The sequence below is a fragment of the Colletes gigas genome, unplaced genomic scaffold (genome assembly GCF_013123115.1).
Source record: "Colletes gigas isolate AHSC1104 unplaced genomic scaffold, ASM1312311v1 Colletes_gigas_Sc00003, whole genome shotgun sequence".
Classification (NCBI taxonomy): domain Eukaryota; kingdom Metazoa; phylum Arthropoda; class Insecta; order Hymenoptera; family Colletidae; genus Colletes; species Colletes gigas.
The window spans coordinates 5,222,281-5,247,162 of NW_025106632.1; the positions used below are offsets into that span (position 1 = coordinate 5,222,281).

Consider the following 24,882-nt stretch of genomic DNA (forward strand, 5'->3'; position numbering starts at 1 on the left):
TGTCTACAACGTTCGATGGGGGTAATATTAATTCGACGATCGCAGAGGAACAGAAGAATCTAGCGATAACGTTATCAGCCTCCTCGTCCCTGCGGCCCCTTTCAAATATTTCCAAATCCCGGTGCGAAACGATCGGACGTCCCGTGTCCCGGGACGTGGCGGCGTAGCAGAAATTGGCCCACGGGCCGAAACGAGCGCGACACGCCTGCCCGAGAGGTTAGAGACTCCCAGTGGCCCAGTCGCGACCTTTTCTTCCACGTTGGTCCTGCGGTTGTCACCGTCGCTCGGCTCGTTTGTCGTCGTCGTTTTCTGTGAACCGCGTGGCAAAGACCGTCCCGGGATCCGATCGGAAACAAAATCGGGCAAAGTGCCCCGTCGCTAGTGTGGCAGCAGACCGAATGGCTTATTGATTTAACGAGGGAGAGAAAGAGGCGAAAGAGAAACAGGAGGGAACCGAGCACGGGGAAGCTCGCCGAGGCTCGAGGTGGCTAGGGAGAGGCTGTGGAGGTGGGCCGTGGGGTCGCGAGCAGGAGCCCGCGGGACGAGGAGCGGGACGAAGTAGAGGAGGTTAGGGTGAGGCCGGGGGACGGAGGAGGGGGGCCGGGATAGAGGGTACGGAGAGGAGATGAGTAACGCGGAATAGGCTAGGCGGCGGTGGGTCTGGGAAGGGGGGGGGGGCTCGCGGGTTCGCTGGCTCGCGAGGTCGGGAACGGCGGATAGAGTAGGGTGAAACGGGGTAAGGTAGGGTAAGACAGGGGTCGGGGGCCGCGGAACAAGGGGGCGCGAAGGGCAAAGGGAACGAACGAAAACGAACGAACGGGACGTGTACTCGGACGAACAGAAAGAAGAGGAGAGAGAGAGAGAGGTTGAATGGAACGACTAACGCGCCTTCGAGATTGAGTTCTTTGAAATATTCTCCTACGCCATTTTACCTTCGCCGGGGATGCGTCGCGATACCGCGTTCCTTGGGCCGGGATCGCCTATCAACGGCCGCGTTACACTATTTCCACCGGGAAAATTGAAATAAAATTGTTGGAATAAATATGCTAGAGGGCGTGCCAGACGTCGATGGCTGGCATCAGTTTTTAAGAGTCCTGCGCTAATGTTAGTGTAGAAGAGAGTCGAAACGAAGTGCAAAGGTCAATCACGGTACGATGCACAAATAATACGTTGCAAAATATTCGAGTTCCCGGAAATACGACGTTGCTGTCTACAATATCGTATACCTTCTTTTTCCAATTTATATTCCAATATAAGGCAGGCAAACAATACTGGTTATTATCAGTTTCTATATAAAAGGAACATTCGCTTTCGCGTTCCATTCAAGTATTCTTCCCTTCTGAAGCTCGTTATTACCGCAGCAATTTTTAGCCGACATTTTTGCAAACATTTTCACGGTTAAAATGGCCGCGACCGCGAACGTAGCAAATGTTCGACGGAAACGTAAAAAAAAGGCAACTCCTATGGTCTTAATCCCTCGTTCAGTTACTCGATTGAGGTATGAATGTTGCTGGCAGATGTTTTACTTAAATAACGTGTTCCCGGGGTTCATCGTATCATAACCCCCAGCCTAAAGGGGGCCTAGCCGGAGGTCTTAACGACTGGTATTGGGTGAATGAAGATAAAATTATCGCGCGGCGGCAAGATTATATCGTTAATGATACCCAAATCATGGGCTGATTCGAAATTCCATAATTCGAGCCCGACAGCGACATTTACGACGCCATAACGCGAGTCCGTCTGAATAGTAATTATGGGAGCAGTAACAATATATTCGAGTCTTACAAGAAAAGTGCAAAACCTTCGTGTCACCGATTTCCTCGAAAGACCAGTGTTCCCTAACCTCTTTTAGATCATGCCTCCTAAAATATATTTTAAATTATGCTCGTAGCTTTTATCATGGCCGGTACCAAAATTCTATATGAAAGTTCGACTTAAGTTCAATTTAACAAATATGGTAATATTGTTTATTATTTGAATAAAATTAGTAATTTAAAAAATTTTCGATTGGAAAGTTCCTTGAAAGACCAGTGTTTCCTAACCTCTTTTAGATCATGCCTCCCAAAATATATTTCAAAATTATGTTCGTAGCTTTTATCATGGCTCGGTACCAAAATTCTATATGTTTAATTTAACAAACATGATAATATTGTTTATTTGAATAAAATTAATAATTAAAAAAATTTTCGATTGCAAAGTTGCTCGAAGATGGTTCGCGTGTCCGTAGCGGAATATCGCGAGCGATTCGTAAAACGACGGCCGAATAGTGCAGGATTGGTCATTGGCCGATCAACAAGTGGCTCATGATTTTGTCAGTGGCTTTGCGCCGAGTAGCCCGCTGGCCGTCCCGGCGTTCGAACGTCTGTCTGTCTGTCTGTGCGTTCAGTTAGCCGGCCCGACTGTCCGCCTCTGGTTACCCGATGTGGTCTACCGCTAAAACACTCGCGGCGCTACGTTCCCCGCGCAGCCAACTTGTCGCGCATTAAACATTCTACCGTATTCACGGAAAACCCGATCGGTTAGCATCGGTTACTATCGGTCACTATCGGCCACTATCGCGCCACCAGATCTTTCATCCGGTCGGCATTTCGTATATTCCAACCCGGGGTCCATCGATTCGATTCGATTCAAGCGTCCGGCATTAGTGGATTATATTGTTTCATGATTTATCGAACAGAAATCATTACAATTGCAATCGAAAAGACAGATTTCAATTCGAATTGCAAAGGTGGACTCCTTTCGCTGTTACCATCGATCGTAATCAAAGTTAGATTTTCTTTAAAATTAACTTTATGAAAAATTTACATTTCGCTGAAATCACTTTACTTTGAACTTCTTCGTTCAATTATCGAAAACATTTCGAATAAATTTTATACACATCCATCGAACAATTTCGTTCTCTTTGTATTGTGGCGGCCAAGGCACCACATACGCCTTAGCCGTTCGAAGCCGCTACAATGTATGGTTGCACACGAGACGATGGTTGCACACGAGACGACCAGAGCCGCGTGAGCCGAAAAGCCGTTGTCGTCGTCTCTGACCGTCTTTTGTTTTTGAAGGCCTCTTGGTACGGTGGCGATGATCGTACCAGAGAGTCGAGCGTAACCCGCACCACGAGTCACGTCGTTGTACGACAGCAACAATAAAATTGTGCGGAACGGAACAGAGCGGAGTCATTATCTTCCCGATCCCATATTGGTGACCCCGACGTGATCTCGCCGCGCAAGTAAAGTTTTTTAAAGAAAATTTGGACATTTTTCGTATACGGACAATATTAGTTAGGGTAGAGAAATAAGTGTATAGTGTTAAGGACATAAGAAAAGGACACGGTCTGACAAATAGTAAGCGCGGTGTGTGTGTGCGGTGAAACTATTTTTTTTTGTGACCAAGACTGGTAAAATGACTGACCCTAACGTTAACGCAGGGACATCCGTGGGTGTGCCGTTGGCAGTTGATCGCGTCGCTGTACGGATACCCGAGTTTTGTCCGGGAGACCCGGAGATGTGGTTTTCAATGGTAGAGAGAAGTTTTGAGGTATCCAATGTAACGTCGGAGACCACGAAATTCGGGTACATTCTCGGCGCGTTAGGTGCGCGACACGCCGCGGAAGTAAGAGACATTATCATGAATCCCCCGGCCGCGGATCCGTACACGACGCTAAAAAATGAGTTCATTCGCCGGCTTAGTGCGTCGCAGGAACAGAAAACGCGGCGGTTATTGGAACACGAGGAAATCGGGGACAGAAAACCGTCCCAATTTCTTCGTCACCTGCGCGGATTGGCCGGTACGGCTTTTTCGGACGGTGTATTGCGGACGCTTTGGATGGGCCGACTACCTGCTAATATGCAGGTGATTTTAGCCACGCAGCGGGACACCCCGCTGGATAAGGTGGCAGAGTTGGCAGACGCTGTTGCGGATACGATGACACCGCGGGTACACGTCACGGAGGCCGCGATTACGGGCGTATCTACATCCTGCCAAATACCCCCGCCGGGCCCGAGCATCGAGGCCATGTTAAACATTAAGATGTCACAATTGGCTCTTTCCTTGAGGCAGGAAATTTCTGCCATCCGTGAATCCTTGGTGGACCAGGGGCAATCTTCCCGTCGCAGGTGGACCCACCGAAATCATCCAAACTCGCGCTACCGCAGACGATCTCTATCGCGATCGCGAGAGCGGCCCGCGGGAGGACAAATGGACCATCAAGGGAAATGCTGGTACCATTGGCGGTTCGGTCCGGCCGCGCAGAGGTGCGTTGCACCGTGCAATTGGAACGCCACGGATCAGGGAAACGACCTGGGGAGTCGTTGATGGCGGCCAGCGACACAAATCCAGCATCACGCCGCCTCTTCATCTTAGACAACAGCTCGAAGACGGAATTTTTAGTGGATACCGGGGCCGATTTGTGCGTTTTTCCGCGCCGCCTGCTAGGCGGATTGCGAGAAAGATCGGAGTACCAGCTGGCGGCGGCGAATGGGAGTGTAATTAACACCTACGGGACAGTGTCGTTAAACCTGCACCTCGGCCTACGACGGGATTTCGTGTGGCGATTCGTGGTTGCGGATGTTACAAAACCCATAATCGGGGTAGACTTTCTCGATCACTTCGATCTTATGGTGGACATCCGCAATCGTCGCCTCGTCGATCGGACCACGTCGTTAACGGTCCGCGGAACACGAGCCGAGGATGAAACGCCGTCGGTGAAGACAGTAGCAGGGACTACCGTTTACCACCAGCTCCTGATGCAGATGCCGGAACTTACACGGCCTAGCGGCACCCCGATGAGGACTACGCACCAAACGGTGCATTACATCGAGACAACCCCTGGACCACCCGTTTCCAGCAAGCCGCGGCGGCTTGCACCGGACCGGCTCAGGGCTGCCCAGAAAGAGTTCGACGCGATGGTGAAGATGGGCATCGCTTGTCCTTCGAAGAGCGCGTGGTCAGCACCCCTTCATATGGTTCCGAAGAAGGGCGAAGAAGCTTGGAGGCCTTGCGGTGACTATAGAGCGTTAAACGCACGGACAATTCCCGACCGATACCCCGTGCGTCACATTGAGGATTTTGCGCAACAACTGAGTGGCAAAAAGGTATTTTCCACAATAGATCTCGTCCGAGCTTATAATCAGATTCCGGTTGCGTCGGAAGACGTCGGAAAAACGGCCATTACAACGCCGTTCGGGCTTTTTGAATTCCCGTACATGTCGTTCGGGTTACGAAATGCCGCGCAAACATTTCAGCGCTTTATCGACGAAATTTTACGCGGTTTCGATTTTTGTTACGCGTATATAGACGACATTTTGGTCGCCTCAGAATCCCAAGCCGATCACCTGCGCCATTTAGAATTATTATTTAAACGATTAAAAGATTATGGCATTGTTGTTAATCCGAATAAATGCACGTTCGGACAGGAAGAAGTTAAATTTCTAGGCTATCGGGTAAATGAAAGCGGCACTCAACCTTTGCCCGGCAAGGTACAAGCCATAAAGTCATTTCCCCTTCCGAAAAACGCGAAGGATTTGAGGCAGTACTTGGGAATGCTTAATTTTTACCGCCGTTTTATCCCAGATGCCGCTCGCTTTCAAGCACCCTTGAACGACCTTCTAGCCGGCAATTTAAAGGGCAAGACCTCGATAGCCTGGACTTCGGAAGCGCGTCAGGCTTTCGAAAATACCAAAAATGGTTTAGCAAACGCAACCCTGCTTTCTCATCCTGCGGTCAACGCTCCATTGTCGGTTACCTGCGATGCTTCTGATTACACCGTAGGAGCTGTTTTACATCAGTGCGTCGGCAACGAACGACAACCATTAGCATTCTTTTCTAAGAAATTAGGATCTCCCGAAAAGAAGTATTCAGCTTACGACCGGGAACTACTTTCTATCTATTTAGCAATAAAACATTTCAAACATATGCTCGAAGGCAGACATTTCACGATTTTTACAGACCATAAACCCATAACTTTCGCTTTCAAACAGAAATTAGATAAATGCTCTCCTCGACAATTCCGATACCTAGATTACATTGCGCAATTCTCTACAGATATTCAACATATTTCCGGTAAAGACAACGTCGTTGCCGATGCACTGTCCAGAGTGGAAACGGTTAACCACTCGATTAATTTCGAAGAATTGGCAAAATCGCAAGCCCAGGATGAGGAGTTGCAGCGGTTGTTGAATAGCGAATCTAGCCTGCGATTACGCAAAGTCTCGTTGCCTGGCACGTCTTCCGAAATTTTTTGCGATATTTCGACTAAGAATGTAAGACCTTATGTCACCCCTCCTTTCCGACGCGCAGTTTTTAATATGTTACATGTATTATCACATCCAGGTATTAACGCGACGATCAAGCTCATAACGCAACGTTATGTTTGGCCGTCGATTAAAAGAGATGTTCGCACGTGGACACGTTGCTGTATACCGTGCCAAAGATCAAAAATTTCCCGTCATGTGACTGCACCATTGGCTACATTTGTTAAACCTTCTGCGCGATTCGAACACATTCATTTAGACATAGTAATTTTACCGGTGTCCGAAGGTTTCAGGTATTGTCTGACCTGTGTAGACAGATATACGCGGTGGCCGGAAGCCTTCCCCATGGTCGATCAGGAGGCCCAAACCGTAGCTCGAACCTTTTATGACGGTTGGGTAGCGCGGTTTGGTGCTCCCGTACGGATTACCACCGATCAGGGTAGGCAGTTCGAATCCAAATTATTTTTTGCGCTGAACAATTTAATTGGATCCACACGCCTTCGCACAACGGCGTATCACCCAGCGGCCAATGGGATGGTAGAGCGTTTTCACCGACAGCTCAAGTCGGCTATAAGGTGCCACGGATCCGACAGGTGGACAGAAATACTTCCGACGGTTCTACTCGGTATTCGTTCCGCCTGGAAAGAAGACCTCGGCGCTACCTCAGCGGAATTAGTTTATGGCGAGCCATTAAGATTACCGGGAGAGTTCTTGTCTTCGCATTCAGCGGAAGGCACAGAAAATGCTTCCGATTTTACTAATAGACTACGCAACCATTTTTCTAAATTGAGTCCCTCTAATGCATCACGCCATTCCGTTAATCGTACATTCGTTTTCAAAGATCTTAGCAGTTCAACACATGTTTTCATCCGAACAGATTCAGCCAAAACTATTTTACAACCCGCTTATGAAGGTCCATACGCCGTAGTGCGCCGAGGCGAAAAAACATTTACAATAAACATTAGAGGTAAGGAAATAAATATATCAATTGAAAGGCTAAAGCCTGCTTATATGCTAGCAGAAAACAGACCGGATCCCGTGAGCATAGAAAATCAGCCGGTCACACAAACAAACGTACCTGACAATGCGCCGGTTATACAGCAACGTGTTACGCGTTCAGGTAGACGCGTACGTTTTCCCGATCGATTTCAAATTACGCGGTAGTACTTAAGGCTTGCGCATTATTATAATAAGTATCATATACCATTTATTTTTATCCATCACTTTTATGTACTTTCATGTATTTTTAGGTATTACGTATTATATATTAAACTCCATGTAAATTCCTTTTTTTTTCAACTCTGTTCAAATACTGTAATGTAAATCTTAGTTAGGATAACGTATTTTATATAATAGAGTAAATGGTAGTGGTAATGTAGTCGGTCAATTTTTCGTAATTGTGCCAATTACTGGCAGGGGGGTAGTGTGGCGGCCAAGGCACCACATACGCCTTAGCCGTTCGAAGCCGCTACAATGTATGGTTGCACACGAGACGATGGTTGCACACGAGACGACCAGAGCCGCGTGAGCCGAAAAGCCGTTGTCGTCGTCTCTGACCGTCTTTTGTTTTTGAAGGCCTCTTGGTACGGTGGCGATGATCGTACCAGAGAGTCGAGCGTAACCCGCACCACGAGTCACGTCGTTGTACGACAGCAACAATAAAATTGTGCGGAACGGAACAGAGCGGAGTCATTATCTTCCCGATCCCATAGTATTGTAATTGGTGCAAGCAATTAGAGAAATTAATTGTGAATTGCAATCAACAATTGATGATTTCCTTTGTGATTTTTAATTGAATTATATTTTGCCCGGCCCCGGTTTTGTTTCGCGTTTGATTATTCGTGTAGTATCTTGGAGGTTAGGTTTGCCCGTACCTCGCCTCGACGTAATATTATTGTATTCGGTGTACAATTACACCCGGATTTATTTGATTAATTACAGGTTGTCCACTAAATTTGAATGTTTGTAATATGGAATTTATACAAAATCAAAAGTTCTTTAAGAATCTATGTTTATATTGAAAACTACAAATTTAAATAAGAAATATAAAAATAGATTATATATTTACTTTATTCGGAAGGAAGATAATTCAGTTTGTTATTTTTCACATTTATTCTATTATTTACTAGCGAAATACTAACACCACTTAGCATGGAAGTGCCATCTTGAGGCGACTAAAGAATTTAATCCTGACATATGTAGGATAGTAGAATTCCGTCCATTAAATCCAAAATCCTTTAAATTAAGGTTTGTAAATTAATTTTTACAAAAGTTAAGTAACATGATATTTTGTAAATTCCAAATTTCTACAATAAAATTCACTTCAAGAAGACATTCCAAATTTCTACAATAAAATTCACTTCAAGAAGACATTATTTTAGTTCGTTAATAGTTCGTTAAAAATGTTCTTTCACGTTCTTTCTTAGGTTCGAAATTAATAGTAATAGTAGTAAATATGCTCTACACATGTTTTTTTATTACTTGTTACAGTCTGTTTAATAAATGATTTTTATACAGGGTGTTCCGCCAACCCTGGGAAAAATTGTAATGAGAGCTTCTAGAGACCAAAATAAGACGAAAATCAAGAATACCAATTTGTTAATGGAGACATCGTTGAAAAGTTATTAACAATTAAATTCAAAAATTTCAAATCGGTCTGGAAAAATTATTTTTAGTTGCGGGGGTCGATTACAATCATTTTTGGTGAATAGACGTACCCTCGAAATCCTACCCACTTTCTAGAAAAAAATTCCTGAAAGTGTGAAATTTCTGAACGGAAAAAAAAATTTCCAAATCATTCTGAAAAAATTATTTTCGGTTGCGGGGATCAATTGGGAACATTTCTGGTGAATAGACATACCCTCAAATTCGTAACCATTTTCGAGAAAAAAATTTCACTCCAAAAATGTCACTCCAAAATTTCGAGCGTATCTTTAAAACGCCATAACTTCTGAACGGATTGAAGGATTTTAATGTTTCAAAATTCAAATAACGCGTATTTTAGTGGCAAATATGTAGAAATTCTAACAATATTGAAAAAGTTGTTCCTTGGCCCCGTAAAGTGAGAAAAACCACAGAGAAAAATGGTCCAATTTTCGAACATCCATAACTCCTACAATAGTAGGTGTATCTCATTGAAATTTAATCTGCATATAGAGCTCATGGATGCCTACAAATAAGTACTAAACAACATTTTCATACAGCGTCAAACAAATTTATTAAAAATGAAAAACTAATTTTTAAGAGAAATCGACAGGACCTAAATTTTTTGACGGAAAAAAAAATTTCAAATCGTTCTGGAAAAATTATTCTCGGTTGCGGGGGTTAATTACAACCATTTTTGGTCATTACACATACCCCCGAAATCCTGTGCATTTTCGAGAAAAAAATTCCTTACCGAAAAAAGGTGCCTAAATTTTTGGACGAAAAAGAAAAATTTCAAATCGTTCTGGAAAAATTATTTTCGATTGCGGGGGTCAATTACAATCATTTTTGGTCATTACACATACCCCCGAAATCCTGCGCATTTTCGAGAAAAAAAATTCAGAACGGACGAAACTTTAAACGTTAATAACTTTTTAACAAAGCCTCCATTAACAAATTGGTGTTCTTGATTTTCGTCTTATTTTGGCTCCTAGAATCTCCCATTAACAGCCTGGGACCCATAGCACCGTAAATCGTTGAACGTTTGAGGTTATTTTTCCAGGCGACAAATCCTTTGCTTTTTCCATAACCTTAATTTTACACGACGAACTGAATCGATAACACCAGACTCGTTTCAGAGAAAAGGGAAAAATGGGCTTAAAATAGAAATACGACGGAAACAAAAAGAGATGCAAATAAACACTTTAAACGACCAATAGAACAATATTGATAATTGTCTGATGAAACAATTCAATCGGAAGAACATTTTCACGTTTGCACAAGAAACTAACGAAAAAACGTTGTGTTGAATTTAATAACCAGCGCACATCTGTATGCTTGCTTTTCTTATTTGCGTAATAGAGACATTATCTATCGATCAATCTGCAAGACCCTTCACACTCGTTCTCCTTCTTACCTTGTCAATCTGATCCGTGTTAACCTTTCGTACTATTCCGCTAATGCCGATCCCACCCGTTCACAATTATCTATTAATACACCATATCGTCATACAACTAAATTCCAGGTTTCGTATTTGTATTCGTCCTTTCGTTATTAAAATAATTTTCTTTCGATAATTCGTACCGTTTTAAACGCTGCCTTCGAACAATTTCACCAGACATTTGTTTCCGTTTTGTTTTACGCTCGATGGTTTGCGCAATAACTATCAGCTTAGGTTTAAACCTAACCTGCACCTCGCCTTTACGCAACATTAATCTATTCGATATATTATATGTACACGTTCTTTATTTGTGTAATGCAGGCATTATCAATCATGCAGTCGATCGATAAGTTTGAGGTTAGATTCAAAAGCAGCTGTACCTCGCCTTTGCGCAATATTATTCTATTCGACATATTATATGTACACGTTTTTTATTCGCGTAATAAAAATGTTATCAATCATGTAGTCGATCAATAACTTTGAGGTTAGATTTATAAGCAGTTTGCAACCCGTCTTTGCGCAATATCGTTCTGTTCGATATACATATATTGTATGCAAACTTTATTTATTTGCGTTCTAAAAACGTTATCGATCGTACAGTCGATCAAATTATTTTTGAGGTTAGATTCAAATGGAATCGTAACTAGGGCCGGGGACATATCAAATACACTGAACATTTCGGTGGTTCAATTATTCGGTCGAATAAAATTTGAATACTATTTAAATATTTTACAGATATTTGATTATTAGAATACTATTTCAATGTTTAACTATATCAGGACTTGGACTATCAGGAGAATCGATTGAAAGCTTGATGAATGATTTATGCACTACTTATGAATCTGTAAATTGTATATATATATATATGTTTTGAAAATTGCAGTATTATTCGTTCATGCATAATTTATATTTAAAAGTTCATTTCGATAACACGATCAATTATTATTACTTAATTTTTAATCTTTGTTTTCCTAGTAAAGAGATTATCGGGTAGTCGATGGATAATCAGTAATCAGGTTTAAAAACAACTGTAATTCGCCATCGGGAAACCATTCTATTCGATACTTCAAGTGCACGTTTTTTTCACTTGCGTAATAAAGATGTTATCGATCCAGCAGCGAAACGATAATTTTAAAGTTAGATTTAAAAGCTGTTGTAACTCGCCTTGGCATAATATCGTTCTATTCGATACATTATATGGTACACGTTCTTTATTTGCGTAATACAGACATTATCAATCAGACAGTCAATCAATAACTTTAAGGTTAAACGTAAAGGCAGCTGTAACTCGCCTTTGCGTAATATCTATTGAATATATTATTACATAGACTTTCTTTATTTCCGTAATAAAGACGTCGATTAAGCGACCGATCGGTAACTTTGAGGTTAGATTTGAAAGCAGCCTCCTTTTACGTTGTTTTTTATGCTGCTTCTTAAAATCACAGCTATGGTAGTTTGTAGAAAGAAAAAATACCCAAAACTTGAAGAGATCATTTTCCTCCGTTACTTTTAGAAGCTGTCTCGGGGGAACCGAATTGAACTCGCCTTTGCGTAAATATCTATTGAATATATTATTACATAGACTTTCTTTATTTCCGTAATAAAGACGTCGATTAAGCGACCGATCGGTAACTTTGAGGTTAGATTTGAAAGCAGCCTCCTTTTACGTTGTTTTTTATGCTGCTTCTTAAAATCACAGCTATGGTAGTTTGTAGAAAGAAAAAATACCCAAAACTTGAAGAGATCATTTTCCTCCGTTACTTTTAGAAGCTGTCTCGGGGGAACCGAATTGAACTCGCCTTCGTCGTCCGGTTTCACGATACACTTGCGATCGTGTTTGCGTTCAGACCGCGCGGCAAACTTTCTCCGCGAAGGAGCTTATCTGCTAGCGTGAAAGAGAAAGCAAACGTAGTCTCCTCGGTAACGGTGATTTTCCCTCTTAATTCGCCTTTTCGCACGATTCTCGCGGTCCATTTCGCTTTCCGTGCACGCGTGCGAACCGAGCGCGAACGAAGACTGGAGGAGTAAGGAAGGTTAGGTGGGCACGAGGGTAGGTGGGGACGACGGAGGAAAAGGTCGAGAGGCGAAGAAAGCCAATCGTGTGTATCGGGGGGGGGAAGGAGAGAAGGCGTTTTGTTTTCATTAAGCAGCGAGGCGTTCCGGCCAAACGCGACACGATAAGCGAAATTCAATTATTGCCGTTCGTTAGAACGAATTTACATTGCGCGCGCGGATTTCAATTTTTGCCTCGCGACGCAACGCGTACGTGCGAATGTGGAAATGCGGTCGTCGGTCTACGTGCTCGCTCGGCGATACATACGATGCACGCGACTTTTTTAGGCCGTTTTCAATCTACGTTTATTCATTCTTTTATGGATACCCGTGTCTGCCTAGCAGCACGTTCGCCTTTTATTTTTGTTTCGCTCGCGGGGCCGGCCGAATGAAAAGCTGAAATAGCCGACCGAGCAAAAATAAAGAGCACGCCGCTCTGCTATGTAATAATAATTCTGATAATAATAATAATAATATGTCTTTTTTTGTACTAAACTCATATACGCTCTAATCCTTTCAGTCACGAATTTTTTTGTTTAGAGCAGTACTTGGCCTGAGCAATTAAATAAATTATTTGATAAACAGTCGAAAATTATAAAAGATAAAGATAATGAAAGAAGCTATTCGAAGTGTGCAGATTAGGTGGACCCTGCGTTAATAACTTCGTGTCGGTGAAAATAATGAAGATATTAGGTTATGTAAGATAAAAAAGACACCGTGTATATGTACACTGTTGTTCATGCGTGCAATAAAGATGTTTATTGATATTAATTAATCAAAGTTCCCATGTTGGCGGCTGTTTTAGCAGAACGAACGGAATTTGAACGAATATTCATAAATATGGGCAAAAGAACAAAATGTCGGTTACCCGACGTGACATTGACGAAAGAAGAGCGGAGCGTTACGGTCTACTCGCCGAGGCGTTTGAACTTTGCAAACACACTCGAGCTGCTCTTACGAATCGAGCAGTGCACGCGAGAAAACCGTTGAGGACGAAAGGCTCGCCGTTGTGTCTCTCGCGTTTGCGATTCCTAACCTCGTATCCTCCTCGAAAATCGAAACGTTCTCGTAACACGGCGCGCTGTACGCTCGATCGAAAAAAACCTGGCCAATTTCAGAAGGGTATGTACAAAACTTACTTTACTGCATTTTTATTTTCCGACCCATAACGAAAGTTTCGTAATCGAAAAAAAATTGAAACGAATTCTTGGTGCAGAGGAGCAGCACGTTTTATAAAATTCATGTTTTTACTAGACACACATTTACTACCCCACCGTTTTTCACTGTCTAGGGATATTCTCGGTACTTTGTCAAATTATGGTGTGATAAATACTTGTTGTTTTGTAGTATTTCTAATTTCAGTGACGTTGGTAAAATATTTAAGATAATTAAGGTTCCAAGAGTTTTAACTATACCTTGTAAGTTTGAAACGTTCGTGTATTGTACATCTGTAAAGATACTAAAACGTAATATACAGAGTGTTCCGCCACCCCTGGGAAAAATTCTAGTGAGGGTTTCTAGAGGCCAAAATAAGACGAAAATCAAGAATACCAATTTGTTAATGGAGGCTTTGTTACAAAGTTATTAATGTTTAAAGTTCCGCCCGTACTGAATTTTTTTCTCGAAAATGCGCAGGATTTCGGGGGTATGTCTATTCACCAAAAATGATTGTAATTGATCCCCACAACCGAAAATAATTTTTCCAAAACGATTTGAAATTTTTTTTTCCGTCGAAAAATTTCACCCCTTCCCGAATTTTTTTCTAGAAACTGAGTAGAATTTCGAGAGTATGTCTATTCACCAAAAATGATTGTAATTGACTCCCGCAACCGAAAATAATTTTTCCGAAACGATTTGAAAGTTTTTTTTTCCGTCGAAAAATTTCACCCCTTCCCGAATTTTTTTCTAGAAACTGAGTAGAATTTCGAGGGTATGTGTAATAACCAAAAATGATTGTAATTGACTCCCGCAACCGAAAATAATTTTTCCGAAACGATTTGAAATTTTTGAATTTAATTGTTAATAACTTTTTAACGAAGCCTCCATCAACAAATTGGTATTCTTGATTTTCGTTTTATTTTGGCCTCTAGAATCTCCCATTAAAGTTTTTCCCAGGGGTGACCGAACACCATGTATAATATTTGTAAAATTTGGAATACTATAAAATAATAAGTTTCTAGTTTTTTCATAATAATTTGAACCACTATTAAAGGTATACTAGAACGCCTGAAGCGCGAATGGGAAGGACATAGAAAATTCGTTCAAGACTGAACGTATTAAATACATGTTAGAATTAAAATTTATATACAAAGGGTGAATAAACATTTTTATCTTTAAAATGCCTAATTTGGTGTATCTACCGTTCATATTTTAAAACTTACAGGTACATTATAACTTATATATTTATGAAAACATTGTGTTTTGCAAATAATTATTCCCTTGAATTGAATTAATTTTAGCTATGCGTGATTCGTTTCTCTCTTAAAGATAGTGTGCCTTCAAGTGCTGTCACGTATCGAACTGTAGCTTCGACCGTGTATCTGCGTTGCACTAGATTTTTTTCGGTCGTGCGTACCATCGTCAACGGTCGGTTTCCGGTTGTCGTTCGATGTTTACTCGACGGGAAGGAAATAAACGAATGTCACGTTAGAAAAGACTGACCTTGTAAGAGAACTGGTCGAACATTCTGCAGACGTCGACGTCGTTGCCAAGAATCGTGTAACCGGCGTCCATGCTGTCCCGACGTTTCTTGTCGCTGCCTGGAACGAGGCTTCCGTCAATGAAAATCGCCCGTCGAAACGCGCGACGAGTCTCGTGGCGAGCCAGTACCGAACAAACTGATCGCGATTGCACCGACTATGCCGTCGCTCATCGTCTCGCGACTTCTGACGTGGGGGTCACCTTGCAGCTCACCGCCCGGGTTTACCAGCTTCCCCTTTATTCTTAACGAACGCGTTTCTGGCGATGAATACGCGTACGCGTACGTGACCGACACAACCGTACTCTTCTTACCGGCGAACCAACCGGCTACGATCGGTACGATCTGTGGATCGATTCGACCGATCGATTAGGGACACGCGCGCGCGCGCGACACCGTTCGGCCCGATTTATCAGTCGCGAACAAGCTACACGAAACATAGGCGTCGATTTACTCGCGTGTATCTCTCTCCTCGATTTATATCACGAATCGAGAAACGCAGCACCGGGGGGATCCTCCCGCATCAAAACCGATCCACTCGTAACGAATCTCTCCGGTTCAGTCGGCTCCGTCTTCCATCGCGTACCACCCTCGTTTCGATGGTCTTTACGTCTCATCCATCGACGGCCGCCGAGATTACTTATTCTCCGAGTGCTAGGAGGATACGTCTGGTTCGTGCTCCAACGGTTGCTTCCGATGCGCGTTCGGGCACGAAACGGGGTCGCGCGCGGTACGTGGCCCGCGGCGAGAAAACGCGGAAAAACACGAGACGTCGTAGTCGCGTGGGACGCGGGGGCGAGTGCCTAACGTTCTCCGCACGTCGGGAGAGTTGCGCGTTTAAGTCACCGTCGTCGGCCCGGGACTGGTTTTAAAATCCAGTCACGATCGAAATATCCCGATGACGATCGAGATCCCACGATCACGGCCGTTAGAATATACCGGTTTTTCCGCCCCCCGGCGTCTAAGCCGGAGCACGTGGACGAACCGCGTTTATCGTCCGCAGGCGTCGCTCGCTCCACTGCCAAATCTGTTTCCTTCTAACCACCTAACACCGACCGCGACCACCGACTGCGCACCGGTACCGGCAACGGCAACGTCGACGCTGAGAGCGAAAGCAACGAGGACGTTTGTGACGTCTGTGGTGGTGCCGCTGCCGCCGCCTCCAACGCCACCGCCGCCGCCGCCACCGCCGCCGCCGCCACCGGCGTCAACGTCGGACATGCTGTCGGTGGTGGTGGTTGTGATACCGGCAGAGGTGGGGGAGGCGGGGGGGAACGGAGAAGGTAGAGGTGGCGGAGATGGAGGTGGTGGTAACGGTGACACTGGTAGTGGTAACGGTCCGCGGTCTCTCTCTCCGTGCAGATCTCTCATACCCCTTTATCTATCCGAGACTTACGAGGGAACTTCGGCAATTGATACACTATGAAAAATTGGCGTTTCTCCAGAAATAATGTACGTTTCGAATCTAATCCAGGGAAATGTAACTGTTCAAATATTCCGAGACCCAATGTAATTGTTACCAAAAAATCGTTACCCAAAACGCGAAATAGTTGAACAGAGAATCGTTTGTTATATAATATTATTGTTTGATACGAGAGGAAGTCTATTTTGGTCGCTGGTAATAGTTATCGACGAAGAAAATTTCTTTTGGATTTCTTTCTGAAATCATAATGGCGGAATGAGTGCCCGTCAGGGCCATCTAAATTGAATTCCTTTTTTATGATGAGCTTGCAAAATAGCTCTTTTTACGACGGTCTTGCAAAATAGCGTTTTCATGGCGGCCTTGCAACGACGATATTTTCATATTCTTAATTTTTAACGGAAAAAATTTGTCCTGACAAAATTCGAAGTTATACTGAAGAAGCATCTCGTATAATTATCTGAGGACGATGAAGTAATTTTAGTTACGCCTTTATACAAATTTCCATAACCTCCCCTGTTTTTTAGGCACGGACAAACAACAAACTCGCTTCTGTTTATTTTTCTTGCTGTTTTCTCGTTTCAAATGATCCCGTTTTAATATTTGAATTTTCGCTATTTCTTCGTAGTTTAACTGCACCATTCGACCCACTTTTCCGTTTTATAGTGTTACGGGCGTGCATGGGCAATTTATTATTTACTAAAAATGAAACACGAAAGGAGATCCGTTTTGCAATAAACCTAGTATACGTCGTTTTACTTGGTTATTATTTAATGGGAAATTTGTTTACGATACCTAACTGTCGGCTTTGCTCTTCGTAGGATAATCCAACCTAATCTGTCCTTGGCTTAAACTAAATAATCGTATTCTGAATGTAATTCAAGGACAGGTTAGATTAGATTAGATTCTCCCGGTGAAGTGATATCCCCACTCACGTACCCCCATAAATATCTAACTTTAATTGCACAACTGAATAAATTAAATCAGTTGTACGTTTTCCTTAGAACTGTACTATTCTTGTTCCAAATATTCTTTCTGCAACAAATACTTAACAAATTATTTCATGTCATTACCCTGTATACCGGGTGTTGGACCAGCCCTGGGAAAAATTTTAATGGGAGATTCTAGGAGCCAAAATAAGACGAAAATTAAGAATATCAATTTGTTGATGGAGGCTTTGTTAAAAAGTTATTAACATTTAAAGTTTCACCCGTACAGAATTTTTTTCTAGAAAGTGGGTAGGATTTCGGAGGTATGTCTATTCACCAAAAATGATTGTATTTGACCTCCGCAACAGAAAATAATTTTTCCAAAACGATTTGAAATGTTTTTTCCCGTCGAAAAATTTCACACATTCTCGAATTTTTTTCTCGAAAATACGCAGGATTTCGGGGGTATGTATAATCACCAAAAATGATTGTAATTGATCCCCGTAACAGAAAATAATTTTTCCAAAACGATTTGAAATTTTTTTTTCCGTCGAAAAATTTCACCTCTTCTCGAATTTTTTTCTAGAAAATGAGTAGGATTTCGCGGGTATGTCTATTCACCAAAACTGATTGTAATTGAACCCCGAAACCAAAAATAATTTTTTTAGATCGATTTGAAAAATTTTTTTTTCGCCGAAATTTCTGCATCTACCCGATTTTTTTTCTCGAAAGTGGATAGGATTTCGATGGTATCTGTATTCACCAAAAGTGTTTATAATTGACCCCGGCAATCGAAAATAATTTTTCCAGAACGATTTGAAATTTTTGAATTTAATTGTTAATAACTATTTAACGGAGCCTCCATAAACAAATTAGTCTTCTTGATTTTCGTCTTATTTTGGCCTCTAGAATCCCCCGTTAAAATTTTTCCCATGGTTGTCCGAACACCCTGTATGGTGTGAATCGTAAAATATTAATTGTGCATTTCTTTTTACGTTGTTTATCAATGATGTATCTAAACCCATTACCAAGTATATAAGTGTATAAGTTCTTACTATTGATCTTCGTCGACTTGCATCAAATCGACTACTTCTCAACATTAATAACAATAATTATTCAGTTTAGGGGATGTAGCTACGATGACCTTGACTTTGACATACGTTCAAGGGCACTCTCTCGAGTGACTCGCAAAAGTAACGAAGTTATTAGTAATTAAAAATGGAACGAGAGGGAGATCTGTTTTGTAATAAAATTAGGGTGCGTAGTAGTTTCAGAAAATCTCGAAATAATATGAGAAGAGTAGGGAACATTTTAGGAACGCAACGTTGGCAACACCTGCTCTCCGCGTGTCTCTGTCTCGGCCCGAGCAACGCTCGCTGGCCCCTCCGCAGTGACCTTTAGGGTTCCCGCGGAGAAAGAAACATAAACACTCCGCGCGTGTCTGGTTTCAGTCCACTCGATATCGTTACTCCCCCAACGAATTCATGTTCTTTTTAGTGGAAGTTTATACGATGCTAATTGGGACGTGTTACGCGAGATACTCATTGGGCCGGTTACCTCGATAATTGCGCGAGACTCGGTACTTGCAGGAATTTTCATCCCTGTTTTCCTGCAACTATCGAGCATTCTACAGTAGTCGCATGCCTCGAATTCTCTTAGAGCTCTGTTGCAAGCTTATCCGGGGAATAGGATACGCTTTGCAAATGATTGCTCGTTTATCGATCGATTCATAGGGGAACTGTTATCCCTTCCAATATGGGTCGAACCAAGGAGCCAAAAAAATTCATTCGAAAGCCTATACATTAAAGAAAATAAATCTGAATATAGAGCTCGTGAATTTCGAAAAAGTTTTAATCGTGAAATTCGAAAATACCTAACGAAGAAAACGGAATTTAGAATTAGTAAAGAGGGAAAAATAAAATTGTTCGTTGAGCGTGTCCGAGCATTAACGCAGGCTGCTCGACGGTAAAGCATTCGAATCTGTTTCGTGCTGTTGAATAAATGCCACGCGCAGAAAATACAAACACGGTGGATAAAAATACATAAATCCTTTTCAAAATTGGATCGATCCGAGGTTACGTAACGGGAACAAAAGGAAATTAGAAGCGACGACGGCGAAAGGAGGTTTATTCTAGAATTTCTATCAGCAAAAATAATAATGGCGACCGTAATAATGTAATACGATGTAATGCAATCACTGATGAAATCAAATACGGTTGAACTCTGCATTTTCAGCTGCAATTAAAATTAAAGATTAATTGCTGTTAACATTAATTCTGCATTTTCAATGACAATTGAATTCCGCGTTCGCGTAATTACGCTTTGGGGATTTTTCGAGACGGCAGTTGCTCGCTGAATAAACCCCAGAATTTTAAGTGCCTTTCACGCAATGTGTTTACGATATTCTTTCAAGTTGCGCGAGAAGTCGAAAATAACTCTCGCGAGAAGACCGTGTCTGCTTACAACGATGCAATAATGACGTCTTTGTTAAGGAATGTGTTCAGAGAAGTACTGTTTAACCCAATAATGCGCAACGATAGATGCGCGGTCGCATCGGTCTTACAACAATAATCATAAATTCGTAGCCTTCCTTCGAATTATTATTATTAATTATCTACATTTTATTATGTTTGGGATACTTAAATCTCCGTAAATGGAAAATGTGCGTGTAACTCGATCCAACGAGACGAGTCAGCCAACGTAAACAAACGTCCCTGAATGTGACTCGCAAGTGTCCTTTGGCCGCCATTGCCTGCAGCTGCATCGACTGCGTGGATATCGCGCGAACGGTTTGTTTTTCTTCGCTGACTCGTCTCGTTCGCCCGAGCATAATTACTTCGATACCAGAAAGGGACCGGCCAATCATTCGTTCGTTCCAAATTCTAGATTTATCAGTTACACGAAACGTTACTCCACATATATCTGAAACCATAATTGCACGTAAGCCCTCGTCACTCTCCAGTGATATAATTATAGCCGAGTGACGCGAGATCGTATCTGGTCGCTCGATTCTATCGAGAGCGGTGTTTCGGGTAGACGCGATATACACAGATTCCCGAAAAGCGATTTCGATTCTGTCAACCGCTCCATTCTATTATGCAAACTACAAGGCTCTTAGAATCACTGGCAAGTTTACTCGCCCGGTTGTCTAACTTTATTACCGACGGACTACAGACAGTAAAGTTTAATAACACGTACTATAGAAATATTAAAGTTTACGAGGGTCTCGAATCGCAACACTAATCCTCGAATTGTTTATACAATTTTTGTCGTCTTTAAATTACGCAAGATTTTATCACACGTTGATGATTTACAACTATCGCGTGATATCCATCACATTATTAAATTGTGAAATTCAAAATCTGTGTGTTTGTGATTTCCCTGTAACTTCTGCTATTCCTATCCAATCCGGATGAAATTTTCTTTAGTCGTTATTTACGTTTCAATGGAATTCGTAGGCTATTTAATTTGTTAATATATCAGCTATAATCGTTCAAATAAAATAATTGATTCCAACACTATACTGTTTAATTGGAAAAAAAGTGTGTTCCTAAGAAAGTGTGTTCGAGTTGCTAGCAGACGATCAAAGGAAAAAAGTCGAGTGGAAAAATCATCAAGATCGGCGAGGAAGTGGCTTTTTTAAAGGTTTTGGAAAAAAATTTAATTTTCGACTAAATCTACGCGGACAGTCGGATTCACTCGATGTCCGCGTTACTACCACGAGCGACCAGTCTGGTCGCCACCCGTGTCGATATCACTACCACTATTTACCACTGGTTGCCATTACCTACCATTACATTCCACTGCCTACCGCTGCCAGCCTCTACTTACCACTACCGTTAGCACAGCTGACGCCACCTCCGAGACCTGCGGGCGACTTTCATGAATGGAAACCCACGTGCGATCCACGCGACCGTTCGCGTCGAAACCGTAATTTCTAACTTTCGTCCTCGGGACGATCTTCATGGGGATTCGTCGTCAGGCTCGACTGCCGTGACGGAGTCGAGAAACGGGAGAAAGTCGGGAACCCGAACCCGAACTCGAACTCGAGCGGTAGACAGGGACAGTGGACAAACTATCCCCTATATTAGGTCATCGAAATTGAGCGTCGCGTCTTTAAATCAACCTAAAACAAACTGAGATATTTCGAATTTTTTTTACTTAACACTTTAATGGCCAAAGACCGTTGCCCGTCACCACTGATATTGTAGACCAAAGTGAGATACACGAAGATGCTAGGAATTATAAATATAACCTCAAAAAAAGTAATAAGTTGAATGTATGATGAAATGGTGACTGATACGGTAGATCACGTATACGTGACAGCGGCCGTCAAAGTGTTATTAGAATTTGACAACAATCTTATATAAAATTTGGATAAATTCACGAACCGATCCACGGAATAATTCCCCGCGCCACACCACAAAACTCGGCCCGGTCGAGAAGCGATATTTTTTTGCCCGTCTGGACTCCTCGGATCATCTCCTTTTTCGCTCGCTGTCCTTTTCTACGTTCGACAGCCGACTCGAGTTGTTTCTATAATTAGCATCGACGCTCCATAGGCGCCTGACTCGGGGGACCCGATTTTCGGCCATTTATCCAGCTCGTCGACGAACTTCTCGGCTGTTTTTATTATTGTAGGAGATTTGTATTGAATATTTGTGCCACGCTGTAGTTTTGTTCAATGTTAATTTATGTGCAAAAGGGTTGAAACTTTGAAAGTGTTTTGTTGAAGAGAGAAGGGGTTACTAGGGACAGCGAGACAACAGGAAGGGAGAAACGGACATGATTTTAATTTGTGTTGTCAATTGATGTGATCTTAATTTATTAATTTTAATTTGTGTTGCTAATTATTATTTCGTGTGTTCCAAATTCGTTTACTGTAATTATATGATTTGTACATTTGTTCCTCAAATAAATCCTACATTATGTTGCTAAATAACTAAAAAAGCAAAGATATTCTGTGCCTGTAATACACAGGGTGTATCCCTTAACACTAGATTTACAGAACTCGTCAATTTGACAGGCTTCGAACATCGTAATTAAATTTATTGTTATTTGTCAGAAATTTATGTTGAATTTTATTGATACAACGATACGAATAAAAAAGAAATTTGCTTTTAATTGCACCGTCGTTGGTAAACTTCTGGTTGCGCCACTGGACAGGCCTGTGATCTAAACTCTCTTTCCTTTTCTCCTCTGTTTGTCGCTCCCTTCGAAGTCGAGATTCCTATCCCACGTTTCGCTTTTCACCGAACGCGCCCCGTTCGCGTGCCTGGTTTCGCACCCTTATTACCATCCTTATCCACGGTTCTCTGACTCTCGAGTCTTCGTCCGGCAAGCTTGACATCGCGCCACGGATACTTCTCTCGCGTGCCCTCTCGCTCTTTTACGTTCACGATTTAAGTTCAGTGGTTTCGAACTTTTCAGAAACGTACCCCGTTAAAAAAGAGATTTTCTACGTCCGTGATATACAGGGTGCATCCCTTGACTTTGATCATCGTTTTTCAGTCGTTTTAGTTAATTTACCAAGAAAACGTTTCCAACAAAAATTAGTAAAAAAATTTCCAAACAATATTTCTTGGCAATAAATACACACGAAAAATTATGTAATTATGCAATGGTGTAATAAAAAAAAAAAAACGTGTGTTGAGGGTCTCTGAAAGTCCTCATCGTGATATGGCAAGGGTTTACGCCCGACGCGACACTTTATGGACACGTATTACGCTTGGATATTCTCGAAATTGTGGATCATGGCACATTGTAGTAATTTTCTACGTGGCGAGTATTAAGATTCAGATCCATTGTTGTCGCTTCTATAGCCGGAATGTGGAGATCTTTGGTCGGTCGTGCATTACGATATCGTTGTAAATGTCCTTGCCGGGTCGCGAATCACGGAATTTCGAGTCGCCCCGTGATTTGGGTGCCGCCGATTCGGCTATCATTCCCGATGTAATCGCGCTGCTGTGCTATAATTTTGCCTACATTCTCCCAATACCGGTATCCATAATTTCGCTGGATGTGTAATTTGACATCGATCATTAAACTAGATCGCCTCGTATTAACGGCGTGGTAAGAAGCTAAAGCACAAGCAATACCAAAGGCGTGAAGCACTAGAAATGCTATAACGACGCTTCGATGTTCTACGAACGCTCGTTGTTTGTACACATTGACATCGAACGTTCGTACCATATTAAAACATCTCTATTGTTATCTAGAATAATAGTAACTGTGAATTTTTTTTAAATCGAAGAAAATTTCAGAAATATTTTTGATATTAATAAAAATAATTTTTAATATTGTTTTGAATTCTTTTCAAAGGGAGATGACAATGACCTTGACTTTGCTATAGAAGCAGACTGTTTTTCGAAATTTTTTTATCGATTGGTCAGAAATGGCTGAAAGATCACGCGGGGTGCCGATACTTTTGTTCGCGACTGTATATCGGAGAATATTCCAACAGAATAAATTTTAGTTACGCGCGGAGTAAAGTCGAAATACGCATCAAACGGGAGTGTAATGAATTTCGACTATAATTGAATTTCCTAGCGAAAGGATTAAATCATCCAGATGGTATAACCCTTTCCCCTCCTAGCTAACGCCGTGGCAAGATGAAAGGCGATCGTTGTTAAAGTAATGTATGGAAATTCGCATGGTATTTAGAAACCAAAAGTAATCTCTTCACCTGAAGCCTTTTACAAGAACGGCGGTTCTTGGAATTCGTGATTTCTAGGGCCGCCGGACCGAAATGTTTAGTCTGCTCTCGAGATAAGGCCATAAGCACTAAAAATAACGAATGTTGCGACGTATACGTAAATTTCAACAACCTGGATGATACATGAGCAGCAATTACCGCTTATGCTTTATCCTTTAATTTGGATGCATATTCATGTCATTACATTTATAAAATTCAATATAAATTACTAACAAACAATGTTCATGAGTTCCATAACATTAAATATGCAATTTAAAACTCGTCAAATCGACGGATTCCGTAAATCTAGTGTTAAGCAATTAATGCTTAGGGCATCGCTCGGCATCGATACGATCCTGACACCTTTGTTCTTTCTACCAACAGCATTCGTCGGAAACGGAACGTGCCTGAACGGGATAAATATAAATCGACCTTTGGGGTTACGGACCAGAGCGAACCGAGTGACACAGGCCTCTGTTCCGCTCGAAAGAAAGTCAGACGCAACAGAGAGCTCGCGCGGCGGCCCGCCTTTCCTCGCCGCCACAACGAGCCTCCGCGGTGAAATTTAAAACCTGACAATTTTTTGCTCGCGAGACAATCGTCGAGCATCCGACGATCGGGGGTGTTTCGAAGGAACGTCGTAACGTTTCCACGAAAGTTTCCTTACGTCTCGTTTCAGCCTGGCCCGGCGCACACGCGTGCCAATCACCGTCGGGGGATCCGAGTCCTTCCTCTCTCTCGCCTCTTACCCTGGACG

The 24,882-nt window shown here is 42.3% G+C and overlaps 1 protein-coding gene across 2 annotated transcripts in view; it reads right to left on the bottom strand.

Annotated features, from left to right (window-relative positions):
• Positions 1-16,156, bottom strand: part of LOC122404569 (TOX high mobility group box family member 3-like) — a 65,423-nt gene extending 49,267 nt beyond the window's left edge. For both annotated transcript variants that reach the window (XM_043408642.1, XM_043408641.1), the window contains exons 1-2: positions 15,214-16,156; positions 15,046-15,143 (exon numbers count right to left, since the gene is read on the bottom strand). In XM_043408642.1, the coding sequence (XP_043264577.1) occupies positions 15,046-15,143; positions 15,214-15,256 (141 nt within the window). In that variant the 5' untranslated portion in view covers positions 15,257-16,156. The remainder of the gene's footprint in view (positions 1-15,045; positions 15,144-15,213) is intronic.
• Between the last annotated feature and the right edge of the window lie 8,726 nt (positions 16,157-24,882).